This window comes from Prionailurus bengalensis, chromosome B1, assembly GCF_016509475.1.
Source record: "Prionailurus bengalensis isolate Pbe53 chromosome B1, Fcat_Pben_1.1_paternal_pri, whole genome shotgun sequence".
Taxonomy (NCBI): Eukaryota; Metazoa; Chordata; class Mammalia; order Carnivora; family Felidae; genus Prionailurus; species Prionailurus bengalensis.
The window spans coordinates 105,126,388-105,142,245 of NC_057344.1; the positions used below are offsets into that span (position 1 = coordinate 105,126,388).

General features: G+C 39.3%; 2 protein-coding genes and 1 long non-coding RNA gene across 9 annotated transcripts in view; 1 reads left to right on the forward strand and 2 right to left on the reverse strand.

Annotated features, from left to right (window-relative positions):
• Window positions 1-15,858, forward strand: part of PDE5A (phosphodiesterase 5A) — a 142,647-nt gene that overhangs the window by 115,743 nt on the left and 11,046 nt on the right. For all 6 annotated transcript variants that reach the window (XM_043569467.1, XM_043569437.1, XM_043569486.1 and 3 more), the window contains 4 exons: window positions 4,702-4,789; window positions 9,572-9,672; window positions 11,804-11,881; window positions 13,954-14,017. In XM_043569467.1, the coding sequence (XP_043425402.1) occupies window positions 4,702-4,789; window positions 9,572-9,672; window positions 11,804-11,881; window positions 13,954-14,017 (331 nt within the window). The remainder of the gene's footprint in view (window positions 1-4,701; window positions 4,790-9,571; window positions 9,673-11,803; window positions 11,882-13,953; window positions 14,018-15,858) is intronic.
• Window positions 1-15,858, reverse strand: part of LOC122476598 — a 52,184-nt gene that overhangs the window by 15,498 nt on the left and 20,828 nt on the right. For both annotated transcript variants that reach the window (XR_006295534.1, XR_006295533.1), the window contains one exon: window positions 3,626-3,722. This is a non-coding gene — a long non-coding RNA (uncharacterized LOC122476598). The remainder of the gene's footprint in view (window positions 1-3,625; window positions 3,723-15,858) is intronic.
• On the reverse strand, window positions 10,161-10,608 carry LOC122476597 (60S ribosomal protein L30-like). Its single transcript, XM_043569501.1, has one exon. The coding sequence runs from the start codon at window positions 10,487-10,489 to the stop codon at window positions 10,205-10,207; it is 285 nt and encodes a 94-aa protein (XP_043425436.1). The 5' UTR covers window positions 10,490-10,608; the 3' UTR covers window positions 10,161-10,204.

The following is a 15,858-nucleotide window of genomic DNA, read 5'->3' on the forward strand; positions in this document are numbered from 1 at the left end:
GGTGGTTAAGGGCCAACTTGAGTCAGATGCCTGGGTACAAAAGCAAATACTGGCTTCTCCTCTTACCATCTGACCTTGAATGAGTCATTTAACACCCCTCTTTCTATTTTCTTCTCTGTGTAATGGAATAATGACAGTATCTATCTTGTAGTTTGTTTCTTTGTTTTGTTTTTTTTTAACAAGGATTAAAAAGTATAAATAAATGTGAAGTACTTGGAACAATACCCAAGATATATTAAATGCTCTCCAGGTTTTAGCTTTTTCAAAGGGGATCCTATTAAGGACATATTAAGGACATCCTATTAAAGACTCAAGATCTTGCTTTGTCCCACGGTGAGATATGGATCAGGGAGTAGCAAAAATGCTGTGCCTGGTAGCACCTAGAAGCTGTGGAACAAAGAAGGGAATATCCATTATTGACATGAAAAGAGACTATCTGTAGAGTCAAGGAGGTTAAGGAAGTAGGGTCAAAAGGCCAAATGAATCATCACCTTGAATACCTGTGGCATCTAATGTGATTACAGAGAATGCAGCGTAAAATAACCCCTGACTGATAGAATACAACAGTGATGATTTGGAGAGAAGTGGTCAAGTGAAGAATCAAATGGGGTTTACATGCTTACAAAGAGTAGTTAAGAGATGTGAACCCAGAGCAATATACATGTATGAGAAGCAAAATCAAGGATGGTTGTTAAGAGTCTGTAAAAGGATTCCTGGGGTGGCAAGAATTGTTTTCCTCAGAGAACTTACATTTTCTATTGATTTCTAAGGCTTCTTATTCCTAGAATGTTGTTCTGACCTTGGCACTGACTCCTAACACCACTCTAAGAGATGGACAGACTACTGCAGGACGATAGGAAAATGTAGGGAGGGTGTAAGGTCCATACGAATAGACATCATTGTGGGAATAAGATTCAGTGGAAGCGGTGGTTTAAGTGGGCCCTTCTGACAGGCTCTCATATAAAGAAGCAAGAAATAGCCTTGTGTTTGAAACAGTAAAAAGCAGTAGAATGGAGAACACATTGGTGTCCACTAATATTTCTGTAAACAGGAAACTTGGGGTATGTATGCCCTTTTATGGATTCATAAATCCATATTTTTAGAATGTAAGTAAAGGCAAACACACATAATTTGCATTCATCTCTCTCATAAGCCAAGAAGTTTTTCTAATGGGAAACAGTCCTGTCTGCATTGTCTAAAAATGTAATGTGCGCCTGAAATTTTAAACATGTTTGTGTTGTATGCACCTAATTGCATCTCGGTCCAGCCTCTAACTAGGTCAGTAAGTGGATGCTGTGTGCAAAGTGCTGTGGGGTCAGGAGCCAGTGTGATGCGGTGAGAGGATGTGTTTGAATCCCAGCCCCGCCATTTATGTTGACCTTGAACAAGTTAGACAGTCTCTCTGAACTCTTGGTTGTCTAAAAAATAAATGCTAAAATGCCAATTTTAGAGAGGTCTCAGCCTGGGTCACTCTGGAGGCACAGCCTGAGACAAACACTGGTGTGCACATAGCCTATTTGTGCATGTGATCCCTGGGAGCAGGAATGGAGGCCTGGGAGTGGGAAACAGGGAAGAAGGGGAAGCCAGGAAGAGGATGAGTTACCAGCAGTCCACCCATCCAGGCACCTGGTGCTCAGTCCTGCCAGGTGATTCAGAGAAGTCTTAGGAAATGAGACCCAGAATTGTACATAAATGGCCAGGGACAAAGTAGGGAGGGGGGCAGAGATCCACAGGTTCCCATTCCCCATTGGTCAAAGATGGCCTCCATGTGCCTTGACTCCTCCATAGCCCAGGCTCAACAAGGGTGAATGCAGCAAGAGAGGTCTTGTTGGCACCAGCAGAGGGCAGAGAGCTGCAGGGCAGACATGGTGGGCCACAGCAAAGTACCTTCTAATTGGGCCCTGCAGGGAGTCTATTAAATTGTGCATGAAACTGGATGCTGCATCAGTGGCTGGAGTCCAAGGTGGGGCCAAGGATTTTGATGTGGTGAACAGAGATGTCCCATATTAAATAAAAATGAAATATAAACTACTTAGTGCAGTGCCTGACATGTTAGAAGCACTCAGTAAATGGTAATTATTATCACTGGGGAAAACAAATCTGGCCAAACTCAAGAGGTTTATAGTCTAACAAGGTAATAGACTTATAAACAGCTAACAACTGGCAGAACAAAATGGATATTAAACTAATACCATAGGTCCTTGAATTTCTTTTTTTTTTTAATGTTTTATTTATTTTTGAGAGACAGAGAGAGAGAGAGAGAGAGAGAGAAAGCAGGGGAGGGGCAGAGAGAGGGAGACACAGAATCCAAAGTAGGCTCCAGGCTCTGAACTGTCAGCTCAGAGCCAGACACGGGGCTCGAACTCATGAGCTGTGAGATCATGACCTGAGCCCAAGTTGGATGCTTAACTAGCTGAGCCACCCAAGCGCCCTGTCCTTGAATTTCTTACGTAAATGAAAATAACAGATACTCTAGATGCTTTTCCTTATCTAAGTGAAGGGAATGAAGAAGGTTGCAATTATCATGTTGAAGTTGACCTTAGCATAGCTAGTCTGAATGGTGAGAAAATGCTATTGAGAAAATAGAGAATATAGAATGCAAGCCAGAATTCAGAAGGGAGGCCATCATTCTGTTTCCCTGGGCCCTCCATTATCCTGCATCGTCTCATCTGCTCCTGTGGCTTGGAGATAACCAGATATCTGCAGGTTATTGTGTTCTAAGTCTACATCTCCAGCCCAGACCTGATACAAACTTTTATATCCACTTGGTGGACCTCAGTCACTTTAAAATCAACAGATCCAACACTGAATTACACAACTTGCCTCCTTTATCTCCCATCCTTAATCCTCTCCCTTTCTCCTATGTCAGTAAATGACAAGGCAGAAATGTGGCATTCACACTTTTCCCCTAGGAAAATCCCCACTAGGTCCCAACGTCAAGATTCTTTGCCAACTCTTACCTCCTAAACAGCTATGAGGCAACTCTACTTGTCTTTTTTTTTTTTTAATTTTTTTTTTCCTCAACGTTTTTTTATTTATTTTTGGGACAGAGAGAGACAGAGCGTGAACGGGGGAGGGGCAGAGAGAGAGGGAGACACAGAATCGGAAACAGGCTATCAACGAGCCATCAGCCCAGAGCCTGACGCGGGGCTCGAACTCACGGACCGCGAGATCGTGACCTGGCTGAAGTCGGACGCTTAACCGACTGCGCCACCCAGGCGCCCCGTCTCTACTTGTCTTTATGTGGGATTCTGTCACCCTGGTCCAGGCTGTCTCATACCTACATTACTAGAACTAGGACTATGAGCTTCCCAGTAGTCTCCTAACCACTTTCCAGTATTCTCCATGCATCTCCAGTTTTGATTCCAGCAAACTTATTTATTTTTTTATTTTTATTTTTTTTTTGTAAATCTGCTCATTTTACTCCATCCATTGTTTTCCCATTGTCCAATGAGAAGGACAGTATCTGGTCCATTGTACAACTCACTAAACATGGAGGAGCAAAGAAGACAGGCAGGAATTAAACTTGAGAAAGTTTACAACACAAAGAATGGCCGTTTGGGGGTCAGCAGTTATCAGTGGAAGATTAGACAACTGGAATAGATGAGATTGCCCATTCTCTTACCTTTATTTCCCTTGTTTTATTTTTGTTTTCCCTTAAGCTTCTCTTACTGCACTCATTTTCTTCCCATGTTATGTTCCTCCAGTCTTGGGCAGCTTCTCTAAATTAAATGAAAACTCAATTAATGACTCATATAGTAATACAAAGAAATAAGTCAGCTGTGTTATCCACACTTGTATTGTGCTTTACAATTCATAAATCCCTGTCCTACAAATTTTAGGAACAGAGACTTTCAGGAACTCTCACATTTTCTTTTTCTTTTAAAGAAAAACTGGTGAAAATTGTGCTTTATATTCACATGCGAAGGGTCGTGAGAAATAAGAGGTGGAGGACTGTACTTGACATGCTTTGGACCTTGATCTGTGACTGCCTGTTACATACAGTGAACTGAGTATAACACCCCTTCCATTCCCTTTACTCAGCCAGACAGTCTCCTCTGTTTGTCCCCAAGTTCAAGTTAAAAGAGCTACCAGGACATCCTACGCTGAAATACTCTGGATCCCACATGCATGGGGAACTTTTTCTCACTCAGCTGTCTCCTTCCCTTCAAAGGAGGGTGGTCACCAACTCTGCCCCTTTTCTTTGCCTTTTGTCCCTCCTACCCATTCGTTCCATCGCAGTCCATTCTCCTTGGATATACAGGCAAATGTGAATATGCTGGCCCTCAGCCTTATTGCAGAGGAATAGACTAGCATTGCAATTTGTTTCAGATTTTAAACTAATTGCAGTTTTGAAATTGAAAAATATCATTGGTACAAGTATTTCAGAGAATTTTTTTCTCATGGCTAGAGAAATTAGTCCTTTGTGCTTACTCCTACTATTTTATCAATATTAAAACCAATGAAATTGTTCATACTTTGAACAGGCAGTGGTTACCCTGGTATTTGAAAATAATTTGACTGTTTTTTCCCAGAGATCATCTCACTCTTTTCCTCAGCAAAAGGAGAGAAAATTGTTAGTCTGATTAATTTTGTGAAGTAGCCTCTTTTTTCATTGACTAATATGAAGAACAAATTAATGTATTGGGGAAACTAGTAATTTTTAAGCCTTTTTTCTCTCTTCCACAAAATATTTTTCAGAAGTGAACACCCACTTGCTCAGCTCTACTGCCATTCGATCATGGAGCATCATCATTTTGACCAGTGCCTGATGATTCTTAATAGTCCAGTAAGTACCTACTTTATGGTTGTGGAATTTTAAAAGAGAGCTTTATAAATTCAATTTTATTTTTAAGTTTTGGACGTATTCCCAGCATCATAAATTCTTGAGCATGCTTTATTCCTTTTTGGGTAAGGAAGGCAAAGCCAAAACATTTGGGATCTTCCCAGCCTCACTTCTCTGGACAGCCCAAACTGTCTAAATGTTGCCTGATAAAGGATATCTGGTTACATACCTCTATTTGGTTATGGCAAACTGGAAACAAACAAAACTAGTATTTTTTGGCTCTCAGTTAATTCCCCCCCCCCCTTTTTTTTTCTTTTGGTCAAATGAAATGGTTTATACAGCGCTCAAAGGTTTGCTTTCACAAGACCATGCCTGTTCCTCTTTTCATGGAAACTTCTGACCATTAACAAACTGCTATGTTAAGAAATAAAGCTACTCAATAGTTTGGTTAAATGAATATTCATCAGTGTAAGAAAACATATGATATGCTATGCTAGACAAATAAATGCTAAGGAAAATAAAATTAAAATAATGTATGCCAAAAGATTAACAAAGGTTTTCTTTGTCCAGTTATGAATACTTTTACATTCTCATTTTGATTCGTTCATTATTCACAGTATCTGCTATATGCATGTATTACCTTTATAGTAAGAAAAAAGTCAAAGTTGCAACTACTATGTGGAACAAGCACAATGTGTGGTATATAATCTTAAAGCAATTTTACCCCCATCTTTTTATGTTTGCCCCGTGTGGCTAGTCTTCTCTGAGCCCTAGAAGAAAACTTGGGAGGCCCATGACTTTACTGGTTATTCTTTTATAAGTAAAAATTATGTCAAGTACTAATTACGTCAAGTCCCAAAATAGACTATGCAATTCTCAATTTAGAAACCAAAATGTCCAGTTCTGTGTAATACTCTGGATTTTGGATTTGGTTTAAAGTTTCAGGTTCTCCCCCTACTGCGTGGTTGGCTTCTCTCAACTCTATCTTGTGCTTATTCTAACTCCTTCCTCATCCCTAACCCCCCATGTAGTTTACTTCCCCTCCAGACTTGGAGAGTAGGAAGAGAGAATAGCTAAGAAGAGGGGCAAGAAATTTCTCAACACACTGGTACTGTTAAGAGTGTCTCACTCTTTGTGCCTGGCAGGTGTTTAAACCAAGTTCTTTTCTTCTGGGTAAATTCATGATGCCTGCCAAGTGCCTTCATTGTGGGGCTTTTCTACCAGATGTTCCTTTAATGATCATCTCTGCCTGCCTTACTTATGACTCCTTCCTCTGCTCAGGAAAATCTGATCGTTCACTTTCAGCTCCTTTCTGCTAAGGTTCTTTGCCCTTCTTTGTCATCCCCTTTAAAAGGACAGGACTGAAATCAATCCCATGCCTCCAAAACTTAGAGAGGGCAAGCCATCCCATATAGTAGGAACCTCTCCATTGCTGCTAAAGTCAGAGTGGCTAGTCAGCATGTGTCTTGCCTTTTAGATTTTCCAGACAGGAATTAGACATGAGACCACTGTGGCCTTTCCCACTCTCACTACACTACAAGAAACATATGTAGGGACTTCATGCCCCACTCTCTTATTTGAGATGGAGGGGAACACAATCTCACCTCTCCCTAAACATCTCAGTGTGAATGAAGGGTTGAGTTATACAGCCAATTTGGTAACCTCATTATAAATTCTGCACACAGTGGGTGCCTGGGTAGCTTAGTTGGTTGAGTGTATGACTTCAGCTCAGGTAATGATCTCATGGTTCATGGGTTAGGACCCCATGTCGGGCTCTGTGCTGACAGCCCAGAGCCTGGAGCCTGCTTTGGATTCTGTGTCCCCTCTCTCTCCGCCCTTCCCTTGCTCACACTCTGTCTCTCCCACTCTCAAAAATAATAAACATTAAAAAAATTTAAGTTCTGCATACTTAAATTGACTTTAGATTGATAAAGTATGCGATTAGTATGAATTAGTTCATGTGTAACTGGTAATTGAATGATGTTAGTGTAAGTGTACAAGTTGTATTCTTTCATCTGCAAGTTCTCTTGGGTAAGGTACAAGAATTATGAGAGTTGAATTTTTGACCTTATACAAGAAAGAAAAAATCCCTCTACTTGGCTTTGCTCAGGCACCCCTTCTGCCCTATTTCAAGAATATTGAAAATGGGCATTTGCTCCCTTGCTTTGGACTGCTTGCTTTAGGCTCCTAGGAGGTTGCTCCTCCTTCGGTGCCCACCTTAATAGCAGCCCCAATGTCTCAGTGATCCAGTCCCATCCACGTTGTCTCTGGGCCCCACAAACCATTGCTTCCACGCCATCGTTTTGTGTGTTGACTGTTCTCAAAGGACCTCCAGACTGGCTAGCCTGAGCTGACTGGGTTACCTGCAGACGCACCAATTTTCAGTTTGGTTTATACTCTGGTTATAAAGTTTCATGGGCTTTGTGCAATCTGCCCCAACACTAATATTTCCCATAAACCATGTCATTTCTAGTGTGTAGTTTTTCAGAAGTGAGATTTCTCAGGAATTATATGCTGTTTTGTAGTAGAGAAATCTGTACTTTCCTTGGGATTTGCTATCTATATGCCTCATTTAAAACTATAAAACCTTCATTTTAATATCTTGTTTAGTTTTAAGGAAAGAAAATATGCTAAGCTTTTTCTGAACCCCATATTTAACAGTATCCCTATCATAGCTATCTATCTTATTAAATAACATAACTTACTAAGTAATACGTTATTACTTATAAGAAATTTGGTCGTATAGATGGTTGGTCTCAAATTATAAGACCATATAAATATTCTGTCTTTGTAAGCACCAAAACATTACTTAGTATTAGCACCAAAACATTTACAGAGAATTTATAGTCTCTGTTTTTGAAAGCAAAAATAAAAATATAACACCAAAAGATATTTCCTTTTCTTTTTTTTAATTTTTTTTGAATGTTTATTTATTTTTGAGAGAGAGAGAGAGAGACAGAGCATGAGTGGGGGAGGGGCAGAGAGAGAGGGAGACACAGAATCTGAAGCAGGCTCCAGGCTCCAAGCTGTCAGTACAGAGCCCGACGCAGGGCTCGAACTCACGAGCCGTGAGATCATGACCTGAGCCAAAGTCAGACGTTCAACCAACTGAGCCACCCAGGCGCCCCAAGATATTTCCTTTTCCATTTGAAATTGTTTTATCTTAAAACACATAGAAGTATCAGTTATTCTCTAAATAGTTTCCTTTCTGGCCCAGAATCTAAAGTGATTACATATTTTAAAACAATGTTTATGGTTGTAATCACAGATTCATTAATTAGATACATGCCACAATTTTGGCGTCTAGTTATTCTCTAACCGGTGTTTTGGCACTGGCCTACCACACTCGGCAGTTTCTCTTCGTTCAGAACAAATCCTCTGCCTCCAGATCTCATTCCCACTCCTCTGGGTTTTTCTTGGCCCTGAGATTTAGGAAGCACATCTGATTCAACTTATAGATGTTGTCCTGAGTGTATGCTGAATACCCAAGGAATGTTTTTTTTTTTTTTCTTTTCTTTTTTTTTTTTTTTAATTTTTTTTTTCAATGTTTATTTATTTTTGGGACAGAGAGAGACAGAGCATGAACGGGGGAGGGGCAGAGAGAGAGGGAGACACAGAATCGGAAACAGGCTCCAGGCTCCGAGCCATCAGCCCAGAGCCTGATGCGGGGCTCGAACTCACGGACCGCGAGATCGTGACCTGGCTGAAGTCGGACACTTAACCGACTGTGCCACCCAGGCGCCCCGCCAAGGAATGTTTTATGTAGCTCAACATCAGAGAGCCACTATGCCTTAAATTACAGACAAGAAATAAAAAACGGTTACATAGCACCTTTTCAATATTTCTTTTTTTTAATGTTTATTTTTTATTTTTGAGAAAGAGAGAGAGCACGAGCAGGGGAGGTACAGAAAGAGAGGGGGACAGAGGATCTGAAGCAGGCTCTGTGCTGACAGCAGAGAGCATGAACCATGAGATCATGACCTGAGCTGAGATCAAGAGGGGAGGCTTAACCGACTGAGCCACCCAGGCGCCTTTCAATATTCCTTATAGATGTTTCAACTATACTTGCTTTTTTGTGACCAGTAAGTACACCTTTGGCTCATGCCCTATGGGGCCACCATCTACATTCACATGTTCCTAAAGAACACACACTGTCTGCCATATTGATTAAGTTAAATTATAGAAATTTGCACCCAAAAAATGTTATTAGATTTATGACAGAATCCATAGAGGAATGATTCTTTAAATAATCAATGTTTAAAAGTTTTGCTACTCCATTCTAGATTTCCATTAATATGGCTTTGATTTGGGAGCACCTGGGTGGCTCAGTTGGTTAAGCGTCCGACTCCTGATCTCGGTTTAGGTCATGATCTCATGGTCGTGGGTTCAAGCCCCATATCAGGCTCTGCACTGACAGTGCAGAGCCTGCTTGGATCCTCTCTCTTAGTCCAAATATATATATATATATATATATATATATATATATATATAGAGTTATTAGATTTTAGGCCTGGACTAAGGCCTAGGGAGTATAAGATGTGGAAAAACATGCATGTGTAGGCAGGTGTATTATGAAGCTGTATTTTCTTATAGGACAGGGTGGTGGGAAGTGGAACATAGAGGGGAAACATCATTTCATGGCATTAAAGTAAGCAGCTGTCCTCTGTATTCACGAGTTTAGAATACTAGGCATGTGTTTAAGATATGTCACTCTACCTTCAGATTTTGCTCTTGTCAGCAGCCTCTCCAGGCAGAGTGCTAATGATGGTTTTCTTTTTTATAAAGGGCAATCAGATTCTCAGTGGCCTCTCCATCGAAGAATATAAGACCACGCTGAAAATAATCAAGCAAGCTATTTTAGCTACAGACCTAGCGCTGTATATTAAGTAAGTTTTAAGAAATATTCTGAGATAAATAGGTCTTGGAAATGTTTGCATTGTTTCAAGCTTTTCAAATGCACTTTGGGAGGTTTTAAGATTATAAAGACAAATGTCCTGGCAAATCGAATGTCTTGTTTTTCAAACTATGGGGCAGTTTCTTATAGGAAGCCAAAAAAGTCTACTCCTTTGGCATATGACTTAGTGCTAGAAATTACAGAATACAGAGTCATTTCTGACGTGTGACTACTCCTGTGCCTCTGAAGTTGTGTACAAGGTAAATAACCATGCCAAGGTCATTCCAAGGCTGCGTTGTCCAGCCCGAAGGTTATAGAGCCCATCTGCTTTTCCTTCACCCCCCTCCCCAGCTTCTGACCATATTACAGTCCCTTTATACTGTCATCTAAGCCTAAGTGGGCAGGAAAAAGAGCTAAGTGCCAGATACATAAGTCTTATTTCTTTTTATTTAATTTTGGCAGAAGGGTATTTTTTTTTTTAAACAAGCTCTAGCCAATTTTATTAACGAAAAATTTTACGTGATTTACTTTTCACCAGTCTGTTCTGGCATGCTTAGAATGATATCAGAATCACCTGGATCAATAATAGCCAGTGTGCACACTCTGTAGTATTTCCCACACGCTGTGCCCAATTCAATATTATTGCCGCTGTAGTGATGGACACCAGTTTTGGCCAACATGGCATAGTATTCTATTTCAGACTTCCTCAAGGCTGGGCAGTTGTTGGCGAGGATGACCAGTTTCGCTTTGCCATGTCTGATCATTTTCAGAGTCTGCTTGTACCCCAACACGTACTTCCCACTTTTCATAACGAGTTGGAGCCTAGAGTTGATGGACTCCAGCGACTTTTTCGTCTTCTTTGCGGCCACCGTCTTCCTGCCTTAGGTGCGGGGCGGACCCAACCAGAAGCAACCGCCAAAATGGCAGAAGGGTATTAATATAGAACTTTAATTAGTGAAGTCACTGACTCAGAAATTAGAGTGTTCATTAGAGTAGTGTTTGTCATGCATGTATGCATTTCCCTGTAATTAAACTACCTTTCTAAAAGCGAGAAAAGACCTTGCTGCATTTGGGCAGGCATTAGTTTCCCACACGCAGACCAAGATCTTTTGCTGCACACGTAGGAGTGAGGAGAGTCTGGTGGTCACACTTGTGGGATTTCCCTGAAGCACAGGCCTCTCTCCTTCTACACAGGGATTCATATGTGTGGCTTTCACCACTCTTATGAGAAGTAAAAACAAGTAGAACGGATATACAAAAACACATACCCCAGGTACCTACTGTTGTACATCTAAAAATAGCTGCACCTAAAAGTGTCTGCATCTAAAAGTGTCGTGCCATTGGATTTGGCAGCACTTTAATTAGGATAAAAGAAAATACAGCAAGCTTCAGTTTAACTTAAAATGATTACAGAATAAAGATGATCAGATTACCAAGAATTTAAAAATACCTGTAACCACAGAGACTTCCCAGCCTTTCCAGGCCACATGGGTCTCTCCTCTGAACCCTTTTCCAATGTAGTTTTCATTTTTGGTACTCAAGTGACATACATTCAGTTTCATTATATAAGTTTTTCTTATCTTTGGTTTGTGTCTCTGACTAGATTTTAAACATTGTGAAAAGGACTCCTGTCTTATATCTTCCCAAGATGCGTAACAGTGTTGGGCACATAGGAGGCATTCACTATGCACTGAGTAAATAATAGTACATATTTTTTACCTTATACCATAATGTATATGAATAAGATATATGAAATTGAACTGAAGCCATAGAGATATCATTATGCCATACACTTAAATTTTCAAGTCATTCTTGGCATCAAATTTTAAATTTGTTTTATTTTCTTAAAATCATGCTTAAGAATTGAAATTACCATTATTTGTGATCTGTAGTTAAAAACTAGGTGAGGTGTTATTGTTTTACCCAAAGAAAATGGCACAAAAGAAAAAAGTGAGGTATTTTTAGCTTTTTAAATGATGGTTTCTATATCGGATTCTAAGATGGGAAAAACCATTAGAGATTTTTTTTTCCCCAAAAATTTACTCCATGGGTCTTTGTTAGCTGAAGAAATAAGAGCCTGGGGACTCATCATAACTACCATATGTTTTTCTTTTACTTTCAAGGAGACGAGGAGAATTTTTTGAACTTATAAGAAAAAATCAATTCAACTTGGAAGATCCTCATCAAAAAGAGTTGTTTTTGTAAGTAGGTTTTCTGTCCTTAACACTGACGTTTTGCTCTCCAGTTAATTTTATAACTCTCAGATTTTATTGCAAGTATTTGCTACAATGTGATGATCTTAGAGGCTGTCAGAATTATCTGGAGTGTTGTATAAAGGGCTGAATATGAATATTTATTTGAAAAGAAATGCATTTGCAAATTCAAGTCAGTAAATTACTCCTTTGTCTTAGAAGGAACTTTAAAATGTGGTGGAATATGAATACAAGGCTCTAGGGTTCCCCCTGCTCATATTCCCAGTACTTTGGAATAGCTGAAAATAGCATCCCAAAGATTGTGGGAGCAAGAAGGTGGTTGTGAAGTGTTTACTTCCCTTGAGTGATGGGAGAGTAACACCATCAGAACCTCAAGATTTCCCTTTTCCTTACCTGTAGGCCTGTCCCTCCCTTCTAGCTGTAGATGCCATCTCTTTGCTGTTACTATTCCTACCTTTACCATGGCTAGAACGGGATCCATAAAAAAGAACAAGCGGTCAGTAATTTTAATAAAAGGATGACAGAACACCAAGGACAGCGCTATTACACTTCTGAAATCAACATTTCTTTAAATGGATTGATACTACTTAGCATGCAAACAAAGATGCAGATTATAAGAAAACAGTACACAAATGCCTGGCTGTCTGTTCTATGTAATCATGCTTTATTTCATAGCCTCAAAATGTTTTTCTTAATGGTCCCTTAGAAATGTATAGACAGATGGGGGCACCTGGCTGCCTCAGTGGGTGGAGTATGTGACTCTTGACCTCGAGGTTGTAAGTTCAAGCCCCATGTTGGGTGTCGAGATTACTTAAAAATAAAAATATTGAAAGAAAGAAAGAAAGAAAGAAAGAAAGAAAGAAAGAAAGAAAGAAAGAATAGACATACTACTGTAGTTAGGGAACAGTTTTTCCCAGTAACAAAAAGTAAATCCAACCTTGGCTCCAAGTCTGCACCAGTTTCCGCTGCTCCATCCATCCTAAGCCATGAACCTCTTGCAGAGAAGTACTCGTAGTTCTAGTGCTCAGTGTCGCCACTTGAACTCATGTGTCTGATTTTAATGAAGCTCATTTAGGAGCATTGTCTTCTTTGGGGGAGGCAGTTTATATTGGCAAGCACTGAAATCTTTTATGAAAATGGGCTTAAACAGTGATTAAAAATATCTCTGGTGCACTCACTTTTTCCGAGAGAGTTGGTGTAAGATGTAGAGTAGCGGCAGGAAACCGTTTTCTTTTTGCCTTATGTAGTTATGGAGAACATGCTTTTAGGTTGGGTTTCCCAGCAGGAATGAGGGTTACCATCCTTTGCTCTAAGTGTTTCTATATGACAGTGACTGGACTTTGTTTCTCCAAATTATTACAAACAGGTATCCAGATCCAACATGGGAAAACACGGTGCTAAATACAGAACTATTTTCATACTGTAGTTGTGGTACCGAGCTATAGAGCACCTTGTCACCGACTCCAGATTCCGTCCGGCATGGTTTTTACTTCTCTGAACAACAGAAAGACTAAAGAGCTCTGTCCTCTCATATCCTCCCTCCCTTTCTCTGGCACATACTGTGTATAAGTAAGAGCTTTTCACACAGAAGTCACCGCACATGTTGAGTGCATTAGGATGACTCACCTTAATTCTTGCTCTTAGAGGCCTTATATCAATAGAATATCTGATGTTATCCTTTAATGGTTAATTATTAGTAATCAATGCGTTTTCATCTTACTACCACTGAGAATGGAATACCAAGGTGAAAAAAAAGAGCAACAGCAGGTAAGTTTTTACCCAGAGGTTAATAATTTCTCTCGTGCCAATCTGGAGCTAAATGAGGAGTTTTTAAGGGCAAATTCCAGTAGTTCAGTGGGCAACCAAAAGAGTGACACTCTGCTATCCCTGAATCAGCCACACTTCCATATAAGTTGTTTCTGTTTCTTTTGTCTTTATAAACTGCCATCTTCATAGTTTAGGGAGCTTTAATTTAACTTTTTTACCAGTAACTATTTACTGAGAGTTTATGTTCACATAAAAAGTAAACAGTAGTATTGGGCTTCTTTTTCCCTGAACAGAGCGATGCTGATGACAGCTTGTGATCTCTCTGCAATTACAAAACCCTGGCCTATTCAACAACGGGTATGTTGTTTGCTGACAGTAAAAGTAGTAATTAAAAAGTCAAAGTAAGAAAAGTCTGTATTCTTAAAGGTAGCTTCTAAAGTATTTGTGGAAAATTTTATCCAAATTTTAAGTAGCATTAAAAGCAGAATTGGACATAAATAGGTTTTCTTTCTTAGAAGATTCATTAGCATTTACTAATATTTATAACGTATTAAGAAAGACAGCATCTATACTAACACAGCAAAACCTAGCTGCTGATAGTCTTTAATTCCAGTACTACTTCTGGCTCACTTAGGAATGCTTTTTAACACATTTCCTTAATAACCTTGAAAAACAGAAAAAGCAAATTATTTTTCTTCTTATGATTTTTCTTTATGGTTAGCCTACCATGCTATAACTCAGCTCTAAGTAGGCATTAGCGAGTAGAACTTAAACATTTCCTAAGTCTTAAAAATATAGGAAGTGTTGATATAAGGTGTCAGGAAGGATGTAATCAGGACCTGTGGCTCGGAGGCTAGAAATATATCCTTCTCTCTAAATAAGTAACTGCTATAACATTTTGCAGAGGCAGTAAAGGCCCTAGGCTCAGAAAAGAGATGGCTATACATGCAATGATGTGTGTATTGTGCTTTTGTTTTTTGAGACTGCATTTTGAATCCTGAATGCACTACCTGAGACTAATGACAGTCTGCTGTTGGTCAGGGCTCTGATCTGCAGAGTCATGGAGCCCAACGACAGGTTCATCTCATGAAACATACATGCTGAGAAAACAAGATCAGAAGTGTGCTATCCATGTGCCAAAGCTGACATGCCGTAAGCACTCAGGAAAGGTGGTCTTTACAGAGTGTGCTGCTCTGTAATAATAAATGGGACTGTACGCCCATTTCCAAATAGGGAAGGGAATGGAAGAGGGAAGAATTTGTCTTTTCATTTATCCTTTCTTCTTAATCAGATCCCCAAAAGGTTGAGCAATAAGGTTAGAGTCCAGACATAAAAAGCAATACTATAAAGCCTCTATAATTAAAACAGTTTGGTATTGGTGACAGACCAATGGAACACAATAGAACTTTGAGAATTACATAGAACGTTTAATATATATAATAAAGGTAGTATTTCAAATAACTGGGGGAAAAGAGAGACTTTTTACTGAATAATGTTAGGGTGACTTTCACATCTTCTATAACTGTATCTATTCCACATACTTAAATTCCAAATGGAACATACAGTTCAGTCTAGAGAATTAAACCATAGAAGTACTAAATAAAAACATTTGTGGATTCTGCTATAACTTAGGAGTGAGAAAACTTTCCTATTACTCAACATGCAGAAACAATAGAAAAGACTGGTAAATTTGATTACATAAAAATTAAAAAAAAAAAAAAAACTTTTGCATGGCAAAAGACACCATAAGCAAAGTAAAAGTCAGTGAGAAACTGGTAAAGATATTTGCAACTTATATTTGGTAGATACCCCAAATATTAAAGAAATTGTAAAAAATAGAGAAGGAAAAGGGCAACAACCCTATAGAAAAATGGGCCAGAAATTTGAACAAAAAGTTGATGGAATGTGAATGGCTCTTGCTATTTGCAAAGGTTCTCAGAACCTCATTCATAAGAAAAAATGCAAATTAAAACTACACTGACACACGCAAAAAACTTGTATAGAATCTCATAACAGCTTTAATCCTAATACAGTAGTAATATCTGCAGCAGACACCTTCCAAGACCCCCAGTGGTTGCCTGAAACCAGAAACAGTACTGAACCCTTATATGTACTATGATTTTTCCTCTACATGCATAACTATGGTTAAGTTTAATTTATAAATTAGGCACAGTAAGAGATTAACAACAATAACTAAT

Excerpts from the sequence above, each read along its gene's own strand:
- LOC122476597 (XM_043569501.1), bottom strand. The coding sequence starts at position 10,489 with ATGAAAAGTGGGAAGTACGTGTTGGGGTACAAGCAGACTCTGAAAATG.